The 23494-nt window shown below is 43.5% G+C and overlaps 1 protein-coding gene across 9 annotated transcripts in view; it reads right to left on the bottom strand.

Annotated features, from left to right (window-relative positions):
* Positions 1-13054: 13054 nt before the first annotated feature.
* Positions 13055-23494, bottom strand: part of LOC308481226 (cation channel sperm-associated auxiliary subunit beta-like) — a 48651-nt gene continuing 38211 nt past the window's right edge. For all 9 annotated transcript variants that reach the window (XM_081013319.1, XM_081013318.1, XM_081013321.1 and 6 more), the window contains 4 exons: positions 17573-17711; positions 16613-16713; positions 14943-15017; positions 13055-13611 (listed from right to left, as the gene is read on the bottom strand). In XM_081013319.1, coding sequence (XP_080869445.1) covers positions 13390-13611; positions 14943-15017; positions 16613-16713; positions 17573-17711 — 537 coding nt within the window. In that variant the 3' untranslated portion in view covers positions 13055-13389. The remainder of the gene's footprint in view (positions 13612-14942; positions 15018-16612; positions 16714-17572; positions 17712-23494) is intronic.

Below are 23494 nucleotides of genomic sequence, written 5' to 3'. Positions count from 1 at the left end.
GGTCTCCGAGCGAAAGGCAGCACGGGCCGGCCGCGAACATTTAAAGGGCCAGCAGCCTGGCAGAGGCTCCGCTCGGGATGGTGGCTCAACTTGAAGGCGCGCTTCTTCGCACTTTGATCCCCCTTCCTCCCAGGAGAAGCGCAGGAAACTCTCCCGGAGGGGAAAACAACACGTAGAGAAGCGAGTTCCGTGAAAGGGGCCCGATTCACACGTGACATTCAGGAGGGCGAACTTAGCCCGGGGCCGTGAGCGCCATGTAGCGTGAACCTAAATTTGTGGGTGCCCGGTCCCTTCATGGGAATTTTTGTGGGTGCTCGGGCAGCTCTGGTGACATTCATGGTATAACAAGGAGTTTGTCGTGCCAAAAAAGACCTGGGTAGGCGAGGGGAAAATCACAGCTGGGTCTCCCCGCCACCTGCACGTGCTCTGGGGATCCATTGCCAGTTCCAGTGATAACTCCCCCCCCCCCCCCAAGAGAGCCTGTGGCAACCGCGCGCGCACCTCCGTACAGATGCACTCTGGGCTTCCCGCTGGAACTGCGCCTGGAAGCGGCAACTTGCACGGCCGCCTCTGCGAGTTCAGTAGCTGGTGTTCGATTTCACCCCACTGCGCACAGCCCCAGGGCATGCTAGCTGATATCCCGGGATAAATCAAAAGTGCCAGACACAAGAGGTTAAAAGGATTTCCTCGGGCGCTCCCAGCATTTAGCGCACAAGTGGAATAAACAGGTGTGCTGACTTGCAGGTAAGTGCGCAGTGCTGCAGACGTGGGAGGCTGTGAAGCTCACTGGGTGACCTCCTGTCTAGCAGCTAATAATAATAATAATAATAATAATAATAATAATGATAATTATTTATTATTTGTACCCCGCCCATCTGGCTGGGTTTCCCCAGCCACTCTGGGCGGTTTCCACAGAAACAAAAATACACTAAAATCACACATTAAAAACTTCCCTGACACACCTCACAGGGTTTAGAGGTTAAAAATAAGCTGGGGGGCAGAGCCTTGAGGTCCTTGGAGGAAGGTGGAATATGAATGTAATAAAAATAATAATAGTTGTCTCCCCCCTTTTTATGATTACATATTCAAAACACGAGTCAGTGACGCTCAGAAAAACCTCAGCAAAAGTAGCACATCCTGTATACAACACTAACAAGTTCTTCATAGTTTTGCTGTTCAGAAGTCAAAAAGGCCAGCCTCAAACACAAAATGTAGCCGATATGGTGCTCTCCTGATGCTGTTCAGCTCTCATCAGGCCCAACCACTTGGTCTGCTGGTCAGGGATGTGGGATTAGTTTCTGGGGAGCATCCTGCTTAGCTGATAAGAGGCTGGCAATTCCTGGTTGGGGGTGTTATTATTACAGTACTATTACTACATAAGTATAAGTGCAATGGTGGAGACTCATCCAACCACAGGCTCCAGAAGAGACACGGTATCGCTCACTATTCCGAATAAACAGTTTGCACATTGTTCTGAAGAACTCCACGTAGTTTATTGCCAAGATACCTTTGGTCACCCACTGCTTGCTTTAGTAACTGAGCACAACTGCAACAAAAGCCAAAAAGAATATTTTTGTCGCACCATTGAGTTGTACCAACTTTTGTGATTGAATATTCAGAGATCATTATGAATGGGTCCAGAAAACGTTTCTTGACACTACCATAGATAACTATTGTTGAGTAAGATAAGAACATAGGAAGTGCCTTGCTGGTTCACACCCAAAGCTCACCAAGTCCAACATCCTGTTCTCACAGTGGCCAACCATATACCTATGAGAAGTGCACAAGCAAAACATTCAAAGGGATACTGCTTCTGAAGATGACAGAGGCTGCAAAATCATAGAATCAGAGTTGGAAGGGGCCCTGTGGGCCATCTAGTCCAAACCCCTGAAATGCAGGTATACAGCCCCCCCCCCATCCTATTTGAAGTGGATGATATTGTTGAGATGAAGGGTGGCACCTCCTCAATTTTTCTGGTTGTGACTTACTACTTTCTGAAACTAGTAGGAAACTCAGGCTATGTCTAGAATCAATGCTAAACCATTGTTTAGTGTTACAAGAAAAATCCTGTCCTCTTCCTACTGGGCTTGTGCACTCTTGTTCTTCCAGCACCTGAGAGCAGAAGCTTCCACTTCCACTTTAGATTAGCTAAACGGCCTCAACCCAGTATACCTGAAGGAGCATCTCCACCCCCATCGTTCTGCCCAGACACTGAGGTCCAGTTCCGAGGGCCTTCTGGCGGTTCCCTCACTGCGAGATGTGAGGTTACAGGGAACCAGGCAGAGGGCCTTCTTGGTGGTGGCACTCACCCTGTGGAATGCCCTCCCATCAAATTTCAAGGAAATAAACAACTACCTGACTTTTAGAAGACACCTCAAGGCATCCCTATTTAGTATAGTTTTTAATATTTAATGTTTTATTCTGTTTTTAATCTGTTGGGAGCCACCCAGAGTATAAATAATAATTTTATTATTATTATTATAATTACAGCTTCTGTTTAGCATATCCTCTGAACCCTACATAGTGGTCAGTCAGCCGAAATTTTCAACTCCCAAGGCGTTTGGGAGCCAAGGTACAACTGTAATAGCAAGGATCTTTTAGATCAGGGATGGGGAATGTGTGGTCCTCCGGATGTTGCTGGACCACAGCTTACAACATCCCTAACCACTGGCCATGATGGAGTTTGAGTTGAACTATATCTGGACTAGAGTGTCACAGGTTCCAAATGCTTGTCCTAGGTCATCTTTCTATCAAATTTTTAGACTACAATTCCCATCGGCTTTCAAACCTGTTGTGAAAAACATCTGAAGGGCATCAGATTGTGGAAATCTGTTCTATATGCTGAACAGCTGGTATGCTTTTTATTAAAGCTTAGCATTTTGATTACAGGTTTTTTAAAAAAGGTAAAGGACTCCTGGACGGTAAGTCCAATCAAAGGCAACTATGGGGTACGACGCTCTTCTCGCTTCAGGCCGAGGGAGCCGGCATTTGTCTGCAGACAGCTTTCCAGGTCATGTGGACTAAACCTCTTCTGGCGCAACGGGACACTGTGACGAGTCCCAGAGCGCACAGAAACACCATTTAATTAATTAATCAAATAGTGTTTGATTACAACATCATAGTGTGGTCATGGTTTTATTTATCTGCATTATAAGGCTTTTTCAGCAATTAGCTGAGTAGCAGTTTTCCTAGTCATATCAGTTCAGTTTGAGTAAGGGTTTCAGTCCTAGTCTACTACCTGTAGTTTAGACTAGAGTGTCGGAGCCAGCTGTTACAAATGGTGAAGTTTAGCATAAAATTATGACACAGAGAGCCAGCAATATTTTCATGATGGTAGGAGCAGCTCCCTTCGAACTCCCCTCTCCTCCTGCAGCTTCTTTATTATCCTTTGTCTCTCTCCAGCCGCATGGCTGTTTGCCAATGTCTCACGTTACCTCATCCGGTCAAGGCTTTTATTGCCCCCTTCACCATATAAGGTTAATACATTCCATTACATTGTAAAGCTCAGAGTGCTGGTCAGCCGAGGTCAGGGGGCACCCTGCAATATTACAAGCCTTTGCCGTGGCTTTATGACTCCCACATGCCCTCTTTCTTTATTTTATATCAGAGTCAATACGCGATAAGCGACTCTTGTGACACCGGAAGCGGGCTGCGGACTGGAGAACCATGCAGTACATATAGAGATTATAGAAAGAATACATTGGATACAGCAACACAAAATAATGCAAATAACTACTATAATGATCACTAAAATCAATAACTACTATAATGATCACTAAAATCCGGAAGCCAAGAATATAAGAATTCTGATTCCAAGCTGCATGGTAGGCTTCCTGTAAGAGAACAAGAGCTATTAAAAGTGAAATTCAATGTATATTTGCAGTTTGGATATATGCCCCATGATTCTTTCCCCTCCTTAATTTGAAAATAAATGGGGGGAGGCTCATGGAGGGTCAATTGTACTGGAGGCTTAGGGGATATAATATTAGTAAATTGAAAAGATCCATTGACAGGCACACCCTGAAGCATTATGCTGGAATGACTGGCATACACACCCAACATTTAGAAGCATGCAATAAACTGGCAAACATAATCATATCTTGTACAAAAATATTATCCCTCCATATCTTATGATAATTTTCTCCCCTAAAAGTCTTATTCAACAACGCTGTTCTTCTAGTTCGAAAGTGGCTGAGCCGTGGATACTGCCAGCCAGAGTAGGATTCAGGTGACAGCTGCTTGCCAGCCGATGAGGTGAAATATGGTGGTTTCAACTGGACTGGTCGTCTGCTTCTCTTCCTTGTATAACGGTGCAGCAAAGGATGGTAAGGCAAATGGTTAGGAAGGCAAACACTGCCAGATGCAGCTCGTGTGCAGCACCATCTAGGTGGCGCATGCGGAAAGGTTTCAATGATTCACCCACAAAATGTTGACAAAGTGTAGGGGAGTTCCGCATGCCTTGAGGCAGGACAACCCACTGATATCGCTGGGTGGGCTGCGAATTGTTATATGCTGGCAATGTAAAAGCAAACCGTTCCCTGTCTGCTGGAGCCAGTAGGATGAAGATGGTTCAATGTGGCTGAAAGTCAATTGTTCAGAAATCCTGTTCAGAGATAGCTGGTGCCGCTGCTGCGGATTTTTCTTTTGGTAGAGGCCACTGTTCTACCCCCCCTGGGGTATCAGTGATCCTGGTTTGCCACACTGGAAACAAGTTGTATCGGTGGCTACAGGCTGGTTTTCATTTAGCACTGTTGCCAGCAGATAAGCCTTGTGGCTGGCTGTAGCTACAGACTGACAAATGCGAAGCATGGCTGCTATGTCTGTGGCAGGATTGTGTATTATCGGTCGCAATGCAAGTTTACAATCCTCATTGGCATTTTCAAAGGCCAATTGTTTGATAATTATTTGTTTGGCTTCAGGATTTTCAATTTGGCGACTCACTGCTGTAAGCAGCCTGTCCATAAAGGAAGAATATGATTCTCTTGCCTCTTGCCTGATTGAACCCCACCTTGATTGAATACTGGTGGGTTCTGGGATTTTTCTCATTGCTTGTTTAGCAGCAAGAGCAGTGTCCCTCAATAAGATTTGCAGCAGTGTGGCTTGCACTGAAGCTTGAGCGAAGGGACCACGCCCCATCATGGCATCTAAGACGTCTGCGAGGGTAACATTTGGATTATTTCCTCTGACTTGTTGTAACAAGGCTGGAGCATAAGCACGGCAGGCAGTTTCCCATTCGTGGGCAAACAAAACACCAGCTGATGGGGGTAACACTGTATGGGCCTCTGGAACCAAGAGCTGGGCTAATGTGGCTTCTAAAAGCGCCTGCGTATATGGGGCTTGGAGTCCATTGGCCTTTACTGACTGTTGCAGCTCTCTCAGAATCTTAAAGTCAAAAGGTTGGTGTTGGGCTTGGGTGCCTACCGGGGCACCAGCAGGGGGCACAATAACAGGGAATGCCATAGTATCCTGAATTAAGGAAGAGGCAAGGACTGCACGTTGAAAAGGATCTGGTTCTGGTTCTGCTGCCGAAAGAGCAGGATCATTGCCAGCCAGACCACGGTATTTTTGCAGGATTGGGTCCTCTGGTGAGGAACTGTAGTCTGGAGGTTTAGGGTCTGGAGCTGCTGGCAAAGCAAGTATTGGAACAGACTCTAACACAGCAGGCTGAATTAAAGAAGATGAAGGTTGTTTTAGCAATGCAGCCATGGAGATATTTTTTGGTGATAAAGAGCCCATGGCATAACGAACCTTGCACCATGCATTTAGAATCCGAACACTTATGCTGGGGTGCCCATGAAAATGTGCCCCAATCTTGTCCCAAAGTTTTAATTCCCAAGTCCCATCTGCAGGAAACCAGGGGGAATGCTCTTCGATAGCCAGAATGAGCTGTATTAAATCACTCTCCGGAACTTCCAATTCGTTGGAGGAGAGGAGAAATTTTAAGTCTTTTAAAAATTTCTGTTGGGGAGCAGACAAAGAGCTGCCCATTTTTCTAAAATCAATATAAATAAGGGATCGGAACTCACCGGGATCTTTTTAAGATGATTAGCGCTTGAAACCCTTTCCGGGCGTAGTGAGCCGATGATATCCTTTGCTAGGATCGATAAACCTCACACGGTTTCCTTTTAAAATCCTCTTAGTCTGCCTCATACTGTTTCCTTTAAGTTGCCTCTTCTTAGTCCTCAGACATATTCTTTTATTCTGCCTCACACGGGGCACCACTTGTCGGAGCCAGCCGTTACAAATGGTGAAGTTTAGCATAAATTTATGACACAGAGAGCCAGCAATATTTTCATGATGGTAGGAGCAGCTCCCTTCGAACTCCCCTCTCCTCCTGCAGCTTCTTTATTATCCTTTGTCTCTCTCCAGCCGCATGGCTGTTTGCCAATGTCTCACGTTACCTCATCCGGTCAAGGCTTTTATTGCCCCCTTCACCATATAAGGTTAATACATTCCATTACATTGTAAAGCTCAGAGTGCTGGTCAGCCGAGGTCAGGGGGCACCCTGCAATATTACAAGCCTTTGCCGTGGCTTTATGACTCCCACACTAGAGTACCCTCAAAAACAATTTTATGAACAACTTCTTTTGATCTTTTTTTAAAAATGATATTTATTAAGGTTTCAAAGAAAAGATTACATAGATAAAAAGAAAAGAAAAAAAGAAAGAAATAAAAAAGAAAAAATACAAAATACAGAAAAAAGATAAAAAACACTTAAAAAACACATCAATCTTTCCATGCCTTACATTTCATTTCCTTACTTCCCTGACCTCCTCACACCTCCCTTTTTTGTATTCCAGTTCAATTAGTTAATTCAGCAATTCCTTTCCCTCTTTATTTTTGTCTTAATCCTTTAACTTAATATATTATAACTTTGGATTCTCACCTTTTAACAATCCATTTTTACATACACCTTTATAACATTGCTGCTAAAACCACTTAACTTCATTCTAACATCATTCTAACATTCATTAATTTTGCAGTATTTCTGTAAATAGTCTTTAAATTTCTTCCAATCTTCTTCCACCGACTCTTCTCCCTGGTCTCGGATTCTGCCAGTCATTTCCGCCAGTTCCATATAGTCCATCACCTTCATCTGCTATTCTTCCAGAGTGGGTAAATCTTGTGTCTTCCAATACTTTGCAATAAGTATTCTTGCTGCTGTTGTGGCATACATAAAGAAATTTCTGTCCTTCTTTAGCACCAATTGGCCAACCATGCCCAGGAGAAAGGCCTCTGGTTTCTTCAGGAAGGTATATTTATATACCTTTTTCATTTCGTTATAGATCATCTCCCAGAAAGCCTTAATCCTTGGGCATGTCCACCAAAGGTGAAAGAATGTACCTTCAGTTTCTTTACATTTCCAACATTTATTATCTGGCAAGTGATAGATTTTTGCAAGCTTGACTGGTGTCATGTACCACCGAACAACTTCTTTTGATCAACCAGGTGAGCACTTTCTGGTTTGTAATCATTCAAATATTAATTGCTCATATGACAACGCCCCATTTTCTTCTAACCAAGGCTAAATTTTATAAACTAAGACTGTTTGTTTTCTTTATATAGTATCCATCCATCAAGTGTTTAGAGAGGAAAACAGGAGCCACCCACTTAGACTTACACATCAGCTGAGCACATGCAGAGCTGTGTACTGCTGAAACAACATAATGAGCGGCCATAGGACACAGCAGCTGGCTGCATCTCTCCCCAACGAAAGTTATTATTGTCTCTAGAAGAAAACAACAAATCCTGGCATGAGTAAACAGTTAAGTGTGAAAATGGGGGTGAGCTCCCGTCTTTCGGTCCCAGCTCCTGCCCACCTAGCAGTTCGAAAGCACGCCTAAGTGCAAGTAGATAAATAGGTACCGCTTTATAGCGGGAAGGTAAACGGCGTTTCCGTGTGCTGCGCTGGTGCTGGCTCACCAGAGCAGCTTCGTCACTCTGGCCGGAAGTGTCTCCGGACAGCGCTGGCCCCCGGCCTCTTAAGTGAGATGGGCGCACAACCCTAGAGTTGGACACGACTGGCCCGTACGGGCAGGGGTACCTTTACCTTTTATGAAGATGGCTCCAATAATCTTTCCCCAACAGGGAGGCAATCGATTTTGACTATTCTCCCCTGTGTAGCCCCCAAGCTGCTCTTGATGCCCCTTGCCAAACCTCTACAGCAAATTTAATGAGGGGCTTAGAAAGGGAGAGGAAGAATCACCAAAAATTGCTTCCTCCTTGTTCCACTGACGGAAGCCTTATAATGAGCAGAGTGACACTGTTGGATACAACCCTCTGACTCTTCCTTTCTGTATGGTGAACACTGTGCTTCATGGTTCAAAGTCAAACATTTTAAAAACACTGGTCAAATCTGAAACAAAACTTTCAAACATATATGCCATTCTTAGATGTGCTTTAACAACCCAGCCTCTCAAAGACTCACAAAAATATTGCCTTTAAAACCAAGTTAAGTTCAGCAACTGAATTGGCCCACAAGAGCCAAACATTTTAACCTAAATGTTACAGGTTTATTCTATACTGCAGAAAATATCCTACCTTTTAGGAGATAAGCAATTGCCACAACAGCCTTAAATATTAAGTGTAAGCAGCTTCAAGGACGTAATGTAGGGGGCACTGCTGTTCCTTATTACTGAAATTCTTATAAATTTTGAGCACACTTTCGTGGTGCCTTGTTAGTTTATCTATATTGTGTTGGATGTTGTTTCTGCTTTATGTGAAATTGTACAATTTAAAATGTAAATAAAGAAAATTAAAGACTCCTCCCAGAGTGGGGAACAGGAACTGATAATGGGGGCAATCAACATTCATTAAGTTCAACGAGACTTATTTGCATAGTAACAGGAAACAATGGGGCAAGGTGGAAATTTCTAATAAAAGCTATAAGGGACCTAGACATAGACAGAGACATGTCCAAGGACATAGAACGAGGCCATGGGGATGAACATAGTTGGAGAATATATCATCATATTAAATGCTTTGTTCAACCACTGCTTTCATTCTGCTTCCAGCTGCTTGTGGAAAGCCAACACATCAGTAGCTTTACAGCATCCTAGTGTGGAAACAGCCTCACTTGTTTTGCCTTGCAAGAAGAACTTGGAAAGTCCTGCAGAGAAAAGAGTTTTGTAATGCTCCTGGTTGTGGGTGAGCTTCTGAGGCCCCTCTTGGGGCAGGTGGGAGGAACCTTTGGCCTACAACTCCCACAATCCTTTACCATTAGCCATGCTTGCTGGAACTGATAGGAGTTGCAGATCAACAACATCTGGAGGGTTAAAGGTTCCCTCACCTGCCTTGTGGGATGGCTGTCCCAGAAAGGTCCTTTGGGGCAGAGACTAAAGCAACCCTGGTAATAATAATAATAATAATAATAATAATAATAAATAATTTATTTATTTATACGCCACCCATCTGGCTGGGTTTCCCCAGCTACTCTAGGCGGCTTCCAACAAAAACATTAAAATGAGCCGTAAAATATAGCTAAAAACAGGTGTTTAAAAAAGATTTTTAAAAAACAGACTAAAAACACATGTTAGTGTCCACATGTCTGGATAGACATGCCTGCACAAAAATGTTTTAAGCCGTCACTGGAAAAAGTGCAGTGAAGACACCTCTGCAGACTGAAGTGGTCAAGTGGGCATTAAGGAGGTACGGTGACCCCTTACTTCAAGGGGCAGCAGTAGCGTTCATGGCATTTGTCATTTGGAAAAAGTCAACAAACTAGGTGTTATTCTGCTTAAAGTAGAACAGCAAGGGAAAACCTAGCACAGAAGGTATTACTCTCCTCAACACATTCACACACATTCCACAAATTACACAGGAATTGGCTATATAGTTTCAGTTCATCACTACTTGTGGTCATAGGAAATGCTGAAGAGCATTCACTCATGAACCATATTCCAGACAACTGTATGAGGCTCGCCATGTGGGTAAACCATCTCGAACTCCTTGGAGGGAAAAAAAGTGGTATATTAACGTAATACATAAATTAAATAAAAATAATAGCAGCCAAAGAATTGCATTTTTTTGCTCAGATGACAGGTTTATTCCAATGTGAATGATCTCATATATACAACATAACGATATCTAAATCCTGTGAAAATATTATAGTCTCATTACAGATATTCTACCTTAGGAAGATGGCACATGACAAATGTCTAGTGGGTGTTCTTTGAGTGCTAACTAGCAATTGTGCTGACATTTAGTCGGTAGATACTTACTGTATTTTTCGCCCTATAGGACGCAGTTTTTCCCCTCCAAAAATGAAGGGGAAATGTGTGTGCGTCCTATGGGGCGAATGCAGGCTCCTTGGCTTCAGCGATAGCAACGTGAAGCCTCCGAAGCCTGTTCTCCGGAGGCTTCGCGTTGCTTCCGCTGAAGCCAGGAGAGTCTGCTCTTTGAGGGTGGCGGTGGGGGAAAGCAGCGCTTCCCCCATCGCCAGCCCCAGAGGATCGGGGGGCACAATCTGGGTCGAAAAGCCCGCAGGAGCCGTGCGCTCTTTAAAGAGCGCACCGCTCTTGGGGGCTTTTCCCCAAGGAGGAAGAAGGGACTGTGGTGGAGTCAGTCCCTTCTCCGTCCTGTGGGCTTTTGCGGGAGATGGGGGAATTCCCCCACCTCCCGCAAAAGCACGCAGAAGCCGTGCGCTCTTTAAAGGCTGCGCGACTTCTGCTGGCTTTTCTACGAGGTGGGCGAATTCCCCCACCTCGTAGAAAAGCCTGCAGGATGCCGGGCACCCTTTAAAGAGCGTGCCGCTCTTGGGGGCTTTTCCCCGAGGAGGGACAAGGGACTGACTGGCCGTTTCAGTCCCTTCTCCCTCCTGGTCGAAAAGCCGGCAGGAGTCGCGCGTGGCTCCTGTGGGCTTTTGCGGGAGGTGGGGGAATTCCGCCACCTCCCGCAAAAGCAGGGAGAAGGTCTTGGAGTAGCGCACAGGCTGCGTGCAGCCTGTCCGCTGCTCCCAGAGCTGCGGGGGGGGGGGGAAATCTTATTTTCCCCCTTGATTTCCCCCCCTGAAAACTAGGTGCGCCCTATGGGCCGGTGCACCCTATAGGGCGAAAAATACGGTAATCTCAGGGTTGTGGATTTAAGCACCACATTGGGTAAAATATTCCTGTGCAGCAGGGATTTGGACTAGATGCCCTTTGTGGTCCTTTCCAGTTCTAGAATTGCACACTATTTTTTGTGTGTGTTTTAATTATATATTTTGCTCTTGTATTTTTATGCTGTGAACTGCCCTGAGATCTATGGATACAAATGAAATAATTCATGATATGGTTATATGATTTTCACAGTTGAGAAATCCTCCAAGCCCATTATGAGCTGAGCGCAAACCTTCACCAGAATTCAGACTCAGCTCATAATGGGCTTGGCTCAGTTTCAGCCCTCCAGAATGCAGTTGTCACCCCCTTCCCCTTTTCACCCAATTTTACCAAGGGATTATAAGGAAGGTTTTCCCTGCAAGCGCTGCCACAAGTATCCGCGGAGAACTATAGAGGATGAAGCTGCTATGGCTCCTGACCCCTTAACTGCAGGATCTACAGGAAGTACATTTCCCAAGGAGTCTGCTTTGCATTCCACAGGAGATGCGCAGAGGTGTAGAAGCCTCCAGACTCTGTTGTGCTAATGGTAACACGTTCAGGAGATGCACAGAGTTTGAGTTTGGAAGAGAACCTAAGCCTAATTCAGGCCAAAATTAAAAGGAACACAAATTCACTTATTTGAGAGCGCACTTTGAGCCCTGGAAGCTCACTCGACTTGTTTTGATAAACAACAAAACAATATATTAAAACTGGCTGTGCAGAAATGACTTACGTGAGGGACACTAGAGGGCAGCATTTGTACTGCCAAAAAAGCACTCTGGCTGTATCTATACTCTGGATTAGCAGATATTTCCTCTCAGAAAAACCTGAGAACTCAGCTGGGGGAGGGAAGAGCTCTGACATTCTGTAACACAGTACTCCAAATGCAGTCGCATCATGGATTTATATGACAGCATTATGCTATCAGCAGTTTTTATTCCCAATTCCTTTCCTAATGGTTCCTAGCATGAAATTTGCCTTTTTTAGAGATGCTGCACTGGGTTGGTATTTTCACTGAGCTTCCCACTATGACTCTGATTCCCGCCTAATATTGGAGGCAGAACACAGCCATCATGACTAGTAGCTATTGACAGCCATACCCTCAATGAATTTGCCTAATCCTAATCTTTTTTGGGGGGGACGTGGGTGGTGCTGTGGGTTAAACCACAGAGCCTAGGACTTGCCGATCAGAAGGTCGGCGGTTCGAATCCCCGCAACGGGGTGAGCTCCTGTTGCTTGGTCCCTGCTCCTGCCCATAGCTGTCAACTTACAGATTTGAAAATAAGGGACCAGCAGCCTTGAAAATAAGGGACCAGCAGCCAAAATAAGGGACCTGCAGCCTCACCTGTTCCAGGCACTCCAGTCTTCCTGTCCTCCTGCAGTCTGGTCAAACTCATGCTGGGTAGCTTCGAGAACACTGTCCAACCAACTTTGTAACCAGAGGTTCAACTGAATAGAATCTGAATCACATGCACCACAAGGCCTATGCAGCCTCAACTTAAGATGGCTCCCCGACCTGGCTTTGCACTGCAAAGTTTGCAGCAGCACGTGCAACAAAATAGCGCCCAGCATTCAAAACCCCCCTCAGCTTGCATTAACTAGCCACACACAAGGCATGCAAGCTCCACCCCCCAGTCGTTCTTAGACTTCTTATTGGGTGAGCAACACAGTTGGAGCCTCCCTCCTCCCTGGCCGGCAGGGAGGGAGGGAGAGGAGCTGCTTCCTTTGAAATTTAAGGGACATCATTTAAGGGACATCCATCAATAAGGGACAGTAGCGGGACATGGCGCTGGGATAAGGGACTGTCCCTTCAGATAAGGGACATTTGACAGCTATGCTCCTGCCAACCTAGCAGTTCGAAAGCACATCAAAGTGCAAGTAGATAAATAGGTACCGCTTCGGAGGAAGGAAGGAGGAAGAAATAACCGGTACATAAAATAAGCAGAGGCGCAAGTAGACACATTTAGCAATGCACTGTATTTTAAATATATGAACTATTTTATTGTATACTGCTTCAGTGACATTTTTGGAGGGGGGGGGGAATCTTGCCCAATAAACTTCAGTAGAATTCATGACAAGCAGCGACTAAATGCGTTTCATCCTAAGGAAGAACAAGTGAAAATTCCTCACATCTTTTCAAAAATATTTTTCCTAAACAGAAAGACTACAGCTAAAGATGAAATAGTTGTACATATGTTCATTCAAAAAAATACCATTAACATTTGTGGAACATAGTTACTGATAAAAGCAACAGGTGGGTCTTATAGCAACTTTAAAAACCAACACATTATTATAACGTTATTACTATTGCCAGTCAACTTCCTGCAGAATCACCAGAATCTACTGAAGTTCTCTTGGGTGGGGGTTTTGATGCCACTTTATTTCTTCTTAGTTTCCTTTTTAAGAAGTTCCTTATCTCAATTTCAAATACATACAGAATAAATGCCACAAAAATAATGCCTCCAATTAATATAGTCGTCATTGAACTGATAAGATAGTTTCCTGGGAATGCCAGTGGAGAATCGTCAATATAAATCTGCAACAGAAAATATTGTAATTCCAGCAGTCACTTCCCTTTAAATTGACTATTGTTCATAATGTTGACTACAAGATAGTGAAACCGGTCTAAGTGATAGCGAAAGCTGGCATATGCAAATCTAAGTGGTGGGGGAACAGAAGCAGTCATCTGAGTTTATAGGGAAACCAATTTGGTAAGCGTTGCATGCGGTTTGTTGCAAGATGCTGCATTATATTGTACCTCGTAAAATAAAATACCCAGAAAAGTATGGGCTAAGAATGAGCGCTCACACCTTCCTTGTGGGAGCCTTTTGCGGGACCACGTGCAGCACCCCGGCCCCTTGGGACCCACCAGCTGGCTGGGCTGGCCTGACTCCCTGTGATAGCCATTGGAGGTTCCCACCAAAGCTCAGTTAGCTAATCAGCCCTGCAGGGAGGCGGGGCCAACTGCTTAAATAGGAGGCGGAGCCGGCAGCAACCATGCTGGAACTCTCCCTGAAATATTGGAGAGGTGATGCCAGCCAGAGCAGACTAGCCTTCCCAGACATTTGGGACTTCCATCCCTATTAGCCCTTTGCAGTCCCAAATCACCTGGAAGGCATTAAATTGGAAAGGCTGGAGCAGAAAGTTAACCTGGCCCAGATTATCCAAGTGACTCTATCAGCTCTTGTTTGAGATGGCAGCCTTTCCATGGTCATATGTTTGGCACTGGCAGGTCTGCCAAGAGGGCAGGGGGCATATTGCTGTGCCAGAGCCAGCACATGGCCTAAACTCTGAACTTTAATTAACCCCCACCCCTCACAATTATGTTTCTAGAGCTTGTACAACAGACGTGACAAAGCAAAATCTTCAGGCACCATTCAAAGCCTTTGTGAGCTAAGAGGCTACTCCTGCCTTGCAGTGTTCTTAGTCAATGACTGAAGTCACAGTTGTGCTATTTAAATATCTGCTGGGCTTCTCTCACTAAAGAGTACTTGCCTCAGACCTGGGCCTTGGCATCCAGAAAGTCATTCATATATACAGGGTGAGTCCTTTAAAAGAGGCCCTGTGGATACAGAGTACACGTGTTCTTTTAAAAAACACACCCTGTATGAGGATATATATATATATGTATATATGAGCTCCAGTCTGCTTTAGCTTCCACTTCTGTGTGTTTCCCTAAAGTGTCCTTCTCCAGTCCAGTCCCCTTGCACCCGCTAATTCCTGCTGTTCTCTGGGAATGTGCTGAAGTAAGGGCTAAATATGTGGAAACATTTTGTACAATCTCGTATCCTATTTTATGTTGGTTAATTCATTCTATAGTATGGTGTAATTTGTGTGTTGTTTTTAAAAAAGAGCTAATGACAATACCTGAAATTCGTCAAATAAGTTACAAAAGGAGACTCCAGGAATAGTTGATACCCTGAAATGGAAAAGCTCAGATCCCTGTTGGAAAGGGGGGAAAGTTGTTACTAATATGCAGTAACATTTGTTTTCATTTTTTAATTAAAATTGTAATCCTTGGCTATTAATTCAGTTGAAACGTTTCACAGAAATAATGTGCAGTACCATGTCGGTATAACTAGTGGTACCTCGCAAGACGAATGCCTCGCAAGACAAAAAACTCGCTAGACGAAAGGGTTTTTTGTTTTTTGAGCTGCTTCGCAAGACTATTTTCCCTATGGGCTTGCTTCGCAAGACGGAAACGTCTTGCAAGTTTGTTTCCTTTTTCTTAACACCGTTAATACAGTTGCGACTTGACTTCGAGGAGCAACTCATAGAACGCGGTGTGGTAGCCTTTTTTGAGGTTTTTAAAGACTTTGGTGATTTTTGAAGCTTTTCCAAAACTTTCCCGACACCGTGCTTCGCAAGACGAAAAAAATCGCAAGACGACAAAACTCGCGGAATGAATTAATTTCGTCTTGCGAGGCACCACTGTACAGCCTTAAAATCAGTGTTGCTAGCAGTTGTGTTATATCCTTGGAACAGTGAATTTCTGATATTTTGATTTAATACGCAAATTACTTAATGTCAAATGTATATTGCAGGTGGCCCAACATGTGGTCCAAGGGCCGCATGTGGCCCTCAAGGCTTTTCCCCCCAACCCTCAGCAACATCTGATGCCCCCTCCCCAGCCCTCATGCTGCCTTCTCTAATTTGGGTAAGTGCTGAGAAGGAGCTGTGAGGGCTGACAGGATCCTAGAGCCCTCCTGTCTCCTTCCCAAAGACTACTTAGTGATTTCCCAGCTTTGGGAAGCAGGTAGGAGGGCTCTAGGACCCTTCCAGAGCCCTCCCATCTCCTTCCCAAAGCCCGATGCCTTTATTACCCAGCTTTGGGAAGGCAGCACAAGGGTTGGCCTCAATTCTGGCCTCATTCCACCACCCCATCCCACCTGCCCGCATGAAAAGGCTTTGTGTGACCCGCAGGTTCCGTGTCAAAGTACTCCATATCCTCCAACATTCCTCTGATGAAAATCAGGACGTGTGTCTTTTGGTACCGTGCTGACTCATGCGAGAGCGCAGCATCACTGCAAGCACTGGCGCATGCTCTCCACAGGGTCAGCAGTGGCGCTGGAGGAGGTAAATGGGACATTCTAGGATCAAATGAGAAGCTGGGATGGTTTCTTCAAATTCTGGGATGATGCAGGAATACTGGGGCACTTTGAAAGGGTATGAGTACTCTTGTGACCCACTTTGTTTGAAAAGTTGAACCACCCAGGTACAAAGAGTTTAAGGTAAGAAGAGTTTGGGTTTAAGGTACAGTGGTACCTCTGGTTACGAACTTAATTCATTCCAGAGGTCTGTTCTTAACCTGAAACCGTTCTCAACCTGAGGTACCACTTTAGCTAATGGGGCCTCCCGCTGCCGCCATGCCACCAGCTCGCAATTTCTGTTCTCATCCTGAGGTAAAGTTCTTAACCCGAGGCACTCTTTCCTGGTTAGTGGAGTCTGTAACTGGAAGTGTTTGTAACCCGAAGTGTTTGTAACCCAAGGTGTTTGTAACCCGAGGTAGCACTGTATGTATTTTCTCTGGCACTTACAGTTATCGTTATAGATAGGCCATCTGGGTTATATAGTTCAGTTTTGAGTCTGTGCTCCAAATATTTTTTCATTTTTAACATACTTGATGTTTGATTGGTACCTGAAAAAACAGTTAAAACAGTCGCAGAGTGGTAGGTTTGAGTTTCTTCCTTCTTTTTTACATTTCAGTAGGGCCTGAATACAGATGAATAGCCAGATCAATTTCTCATGAAATGTAAAAGTAAGAAAGGTATCAGAGGCACAGCATGATGTATTAGAGCTGCGCAGGGTCTTCTACAGCAGTTTTCCAGAGGTTAACAAACAGCAGTGCTTTTTTTCTAAAAAAAGTTTAGGGGTACTCTCATTTTTCTACTCATATTGAAATACTGCCCTTCAATAAGGCCAAACTTAGATTCACAAAATGTTTAGGGTTATGTGTACCCCTGCATCCCCCCAGAAAAAAGCACTAACAGTGATTACCGGTAATTATCACGAGTGGGTGAAAAAGGAGGGGTGTGGGCAAACATTAATATGAAATGTTGGTTAACCTGAACTCCTCTTTGTTATAGCCGAAGTGCCACCATAACTATTGGTCATGGTAAAAGCTAGCAGGAGAACTAGAGGAGGAGGAAGAGCTAGGGGGAGGGGTGTACCCATGGTAAACCAATGGGTTGTGTTATGCTTGTTTCAGGCCTTAAGGGTCTGTGGGTGTAATAGGTTTTGCATGCAGAAAGAATTGGACTAGATTCAAATCTTTCCACATCAAGTCTTCCCTGAACTAGAACTTGCAACAGCCCCAGCAGGCATGGCCAATGGATAGGGATGATGGGAATTCAGCAACATACAGGGGACCAAAGGTTCCTCACATCTACTATAGGGCAAGAAAGAGAGCCTGAAAATATATTGACAACAAGTATTTCCAACAGAACCTCTCCGATACGAAAGATAATGATGAATCCCAAGATTCTTCCGCTCCCTACCTGAAACTTTCCAGTTGGTTCTGTTGTTGACTTCTATGATTGTGATAAAATAAGGAGATGTCAGATTTACAGAGTGACCCTCATCCTCAATGGTGAAATAGAGAGGAAGCCTTGATACTGGGAATTTCATTCGCAGGGCCTAGCAATGTAAGATATATAGAAATCACTGACATTAAAATAATGCCTGCATGGATCGATGTGGAATGACACAAATGTAAGTATAGTGGTACCTCGGGTTAAGAACTTAATTCGTTCTGGAGGTCTGTTCTTAACCTGAGGTACCACTTAGCTAATGGGGCCTCCTGCTGCCGCTGTGCCGCCGCTGCACGATTTCTGTTCTCATCCTGAAGCAAATTTCTTAACCCGAGGTAATATTTCTGGGTTAGCGGAGTCTGTAACCTGAAGCGTATGTAACCCGAGATACCACTTTATTTACATAAGCAGGTTTAGTTCTGCTAAATAGGAAGTCTGACTTACAAATTGGTAATGAGCTGAATGAAAGCCAATGGACTGAAAATCAGTCCCAGAAGGTCTGAGATTCTGTGGGTAGGTGGCACATCTGTTAAATCTGTTATGCATAAGGTTGCACTCCTTCTAAAGTAGCGTTTCACAAGCTGGTAAGGAGGCAGCCCAGCAGGGCCTAACGTTCCTTTTTGCCACGTGTGCTTTCTTGGAGCAGTCCTGGTTTGTTTCCAGAAAGAGAGGACAAGAAGCCTAGAATAAAATTTAAAATACTAACAGATGCAAAGGAAAGAGGACTTCCGGAGGCGGCGCCATCGGCAATGGCGGATTCCCTCTAGTCTTGAGGGAGTAGCTCCGCGGAAATCGGGTCTTGCCGCTACGGCGAAGCGGGGACCCTCTTGAAAATCACAGGCGGGTGAAGCCTGTGACCGTGGGACTCGGCGGGCACCCTTAGCGCCCCCCCAATCTGCGAGGGAACCCTGGAAAGAGTTCTGGAGCGAAGCGGGGAGTCTGGCGCGGTGCTGAGAGTCAACTGCTTCTTCCGTGGAGTGAAGCCGCGCAGCTGTTGCCGGAGAGCGCCGACCTTTTTCCTGTGACAATTCGGCTAAGAAACAACTACCTGTGAGTAGGTTAAGTCTGAAGATCGGGGAACTTAAGGAAAAAAAAGGATTAATTCGGCACTGAAGCGGGAAGGTGTAAACAGGAAGTCCGCCTTCCTTTTATGTAAATAGATCAAAGCAAAGACTGTCAAAGCAAAGAGCCTGAAATTTGCGTTGAAAAAGACTCAAATCTTACATCAGTAAAAAGAGAACTCCCTCCCTGTGGTGCGGGAGAGGGAAGGGAGAAGGGGAAGTATCTTTTGCCCGCAAAAGAAGAGAGAAAGGGAACTAAGACCATCACTTAATGCCTGGGAACGGACTGTCAAGGGACACTGAAACTGCCGTATTGGGAAACGCACTGTCAAAGGATAGTGCAACTTTTTGACAGCTAGCTCTGTAAGATGGATACTTTGATTCTGAAAAGTTCCACTTGACTTGAAACTGTTGCTCTTTTTGGCTAAAGGGGGGATTTTTGAAAGTTGGAATAGCTATTCTATCGTTACAAATTGGAACTGCTATTGTGTCCCCCTAGAGGAACTTTGAAATTGCCACAATTGGCCAGGGAATTTTCCACTCTAAACTGGCCATACTAAAGGGGAATTTTCCACCACAAACAAGTAATCGTGGGACTGACCTTGATCCTTAGATAAAGTGGTATGGCCGACTTGACTCAGGAAAAAACAACAAGATCTGGTAAAATTAGACTGCAGCAGCGTAGACCGTCAGCACCCGGCCTCCCTGCCCCACCAGGGGAAGATTCAGCCCAGGTGGCGTCTAAAGGAATGGCAGCTGAAGGGGGCTTAGCTTCAGCTTTAGATAAAATTTTTGAATCTTTGGAAAAGTTGAGCAAACAAGTGGCTGAAGCGACAACTAAAATTGATCAAAACACCACAAGCATCAATAACTTGGGGCAGAAGGTGAACTCAAATACAGAATCTATTGAGAAACTGCTGCAGGAATCTACTTTGAATCGAAAAACAGCTGAAGAAGCTAAGCAAAAAGCATTGGCTGTGGAGGAAAAGATAGAGGAAACGATACCACCGATATGTAGGCAGTTGGAGGATCATAAGTCATTGCTGTCTATGATCGAATTAAAAGAAAAACAGATAAATCTAAGGATCAGGGCTGTACCTGAACTTGAGAAAGACAACTTGAGTGATTTTCTTACGCAGGAATTTACAGACTTTTGGGACTTAGACCCAGACAAGTTAGACTTCAAGATAGTAAGTGCTTTCAGACTTGGAAGAGGGGGGAGAAAGAACAGGATGAGAGACTGTTTGATTACCCTCCGATCAAGAGAGGAGAGAGACAGAATATTGAGCCTGCACTTCCAGAAGACCTTGGAAATAAAGGAATCAAGAGTGGAGATATTTAAGGATATCCCTAAACATCTTTTGGATCTCAGGTCCAACTACGGAGACTTGGTGGCCCTGCTAAGAGCAAATAGAACCATTTTTAGGTGGGAATTCCCTCAAGGCCTATCTTTTACTTTTAAAGGGAAAAAGTTCAAAATAAGATCAGTGGAAGACAAAGAAAAATTTCTGAAAGATCACGAAGAAGATTTGCAAAAAGAAACTGAAAAAGAGCCAAGAGCTTTAAAACCAGGAATACAGGACATAGTATCACTACCTTTGGGTTTGGACAAGTTAGAGAAGGTGATACCACCAACAGAACAAGAACAATTACTTGGTGCAGTTGGAGGAAAAGTAAAATAAATACACCATGTCCCTGCAACTATTAAGTTGGAATATTCATGAATTTAATTCCCCGGAGAAAAGGAAAAAAGTCTTTCATTTATTGAAAAAGGAACAATTGGACTTGATTTGTTTGCAGGAAACACATGTGATAAGGCTCCATAGGAAAGTACTGATTAATAAAAGATTAGGTCAGGAGTTTATTTCATCGGACAAGGTTAAAAAGAGAGGAGTTGTAATTTACGCGAAAGAGAGCCTATCACCGAAATTTATTTTTAAAGTTGACCAAGGAAGATATGTGGCAATTGAAATCCAAACACAAGGTGAAAAATTTCTGATAGTAGGAGTATATGCACCAAATGAGGGGAAATCTGAATTTTTTAAGAAGTTGCATGAGACATTGTTAGACTATATGGATTACAACATTATCATGATGGGAGATATGAATGGAGTGGTATCCACAAACATGGACAAGTCGCAGAGACAGGTAGTTACCAAAGATGGTAGACTACCAAAAACTTTTTTTGAGATGACTGACAATATGGATTTGATTGACATTTGGAGAATAAAGAATCCCTTGGCTAGGGAGGGAACCTTCTTCTCTGAAGCCAAAATGACATGGACAAGAATTGACCAAATCTGGATTACTAGAGGACTGGCACCTAAGACTCGAAAAGTGGAAATTTGCCCTAAAGCCTGCTCCGACCATAATGCTGTGAAAATGGAGATGAAATTAACACCTACCGGCTCCTTCAGATGGAGGATGAATGACACCTTGTTTAGAGATCAAGAAATTACCAAGAAGGCCCAAAAAACCTTGAGAGATTACTTTGAGATAAATATGAACACCACCATTGAAAAAAGAGTAATCTGGGACGCAAGCAAAGCAGTTATGAGAGGGTTTCTAATTCAACAGAATGCAATAAAGAAGAGAACTCAAAATGAGAAAAAAGATAAAATTTTGGAAAAAATAAAAGAGGGGGAGAAGAAACTGAGAGCGAAACCAAAATCACAAGAGACTCTGAGAGAAATAAAGTTATACCAAGTTCAATATATGAAGATGATGAATCAGGAAATAGAATGGAAAATTAAACAGATGAAACAAAGGACATTTGAATCGGCTAATAAATGTGGAAAACTGTTAGCTTGGCAAATGAAAAAAAGACAAAAACTTAACACCATTACCAACTTGGAAGTGGAAGGAAAGAACATCCAGAATCCAGTGGAAATTAGAAAATGCTTCCAGAGGTACTTTAAACAGCTATATACACAAGGGCCACAGAAAGAGTGTGATTTAGACAAATTTTTAAAAACAAATGGACTTCAAAAAATCTCCCAAGAAAATAAGTTAATGTTGAACTACAAAATAACAGAACAGGAGGTGGAAGGTGCCATTCAGAACATGCAGTTGGGCAAATCTCCAGGGCCAGATGGCTTAACCTCAAAATATTATAGGTCCTTGAAGGATTGGATAATTCAACCATTAAAGGTTTGCAATGAAATTTTGGAGGGGAAAAAAGCGCCAGAGTTGTGGAAGGAAGCTTATATTACTCTAATACCGAAAAATAAGTCTGAAAAGACACAACTTAGGAACTACCGCCCCATATCCCTGCTTAATGTGGATTATAAAATTTTTGCAGACATTTTGGCTAAAAGGTTAAAAAAAGTATTAGTGGAGGAGATACATAAAGACCAAGCTGGCTTTCTCCCGGGTAGACACTTGTCTGACAATACGAGGAATATAATCAACATTTTGGAGATGCTACAAGTGAATATTAATACTAAAGCTGTTTTAATTTTTGTAGATGCAGAGAAAGCCTTTGATAATATTTCTTGGAGTTTCATGAAGAAAAATCTTCAGGGGATGGGGGTTGGTCAAGGGTTTGAAAATGGTATAAGTGCAATTTACTCAGAACAAAAGGCCAAACTAATAGTTAACAATGTGGTGACAGAGGAATTTAAGATAGAGAAAGGGACACGACAAGGCTGCCCAATTTCCCCATTGCTGTTTATTTCGGTCCTGGAGGTTTTGCTAAATATGATCAGCAGGGACCATCTGATTAAAGGTATACAGGTCGGAGCTAAACAGTACAAATTGAAAGCTTTTGCAGATGATTTAGTATTGACGTTACAGGAGCCAGAATCTAGTACTAAAAGAGTATTAGAATTGATTCAGGAATTTGGTCATGTGGCAGGATTTAAGTTGAACAAGTTAAAAACTAAGGTGCTTGAGAAAAATTTAACACCGATTGAGAAAGAGAGGTTTCAGAAGGAGACAGGTTTAACATTGGTTAAGAAAGTAAAATACTTGGGGGTTAACATGACTGCTAAGAATTTAAACCTATTTAAAGACAATTATGAGAAATGTTGGTCAGAAGTGAAAAAGGATTTAGAGATATGGTCAAACCTGAAGCTTTCCTTGTTAGGTCGAATTGCTGTCATAAAGATGAATGTATTGCCAAGAATGTTATTTTTGTTTCAATCATTGCAAATCTTGGACAAAATGGACTGTTTCAAGAAGTGGCAGAGAGACATTTCTAGATTTGTCTGGCAGGGCAAGAAGCCTAGAATAAAATTTAAAATATTAACCGATGCAAAGGATAGAGGTGGATTTGCCCTGCCAGACCTTAAACTTTATTATGAATCAACAGCATTCTGCTGGTTGAAAGAATGGCTGCTTCTTGAGAACACAGACATTTTGGATTTAGAATGTTTTAATAATGTTTTTGGGTGGCATGCATATTTGTGGTATGACAAGGTTAAAGCACATAAAGCATTTAAAAACCATATTGTCAGGAAAGCATTGTTAAATGTCTGGATAAGATATAAGGACTTACTTGAAAACAAAACCCCAAGGTGGTTGTCACCGATGGAAGCAAAGGCTCAGAAAAGGCTCAGTATGGAGGCCAAATGGCCGAAATATTGGGAAATTTTGGAACAAGAAGGAGACAAATTGAAATTGCAGAGTTTTGAGAAATTAAAAGACAAAGTGCGAGTCTGGCTTCATTATTATCAGATAATGGAGGCATACAATTTGGATAAGAAAATTGGCTTCCAGGTGGAAAAATCAAAATTGGAAACAGAACTGTTAGAACCCAAAACTAAGATTTTGTCAAAAATGTATAACCTGCTGTCGAAATGGAACACTCAGGATGAAACGGTGAAAT

This window comes from Podarcis pityusensis, assembly GCF_964106645.2.
Source record: "Podarcis pityusensis genome assembly, chromosome: 1".
Lineage (NCBI taxonomy): Eukaryota > Metazoa > Chordata > Lepidosauria > Squamata > Lacertidae > Podarcis > Podarcis pityusensis.
This window is presented reverse-complemented; position numbering and strand designations above follow the sequence as displayed.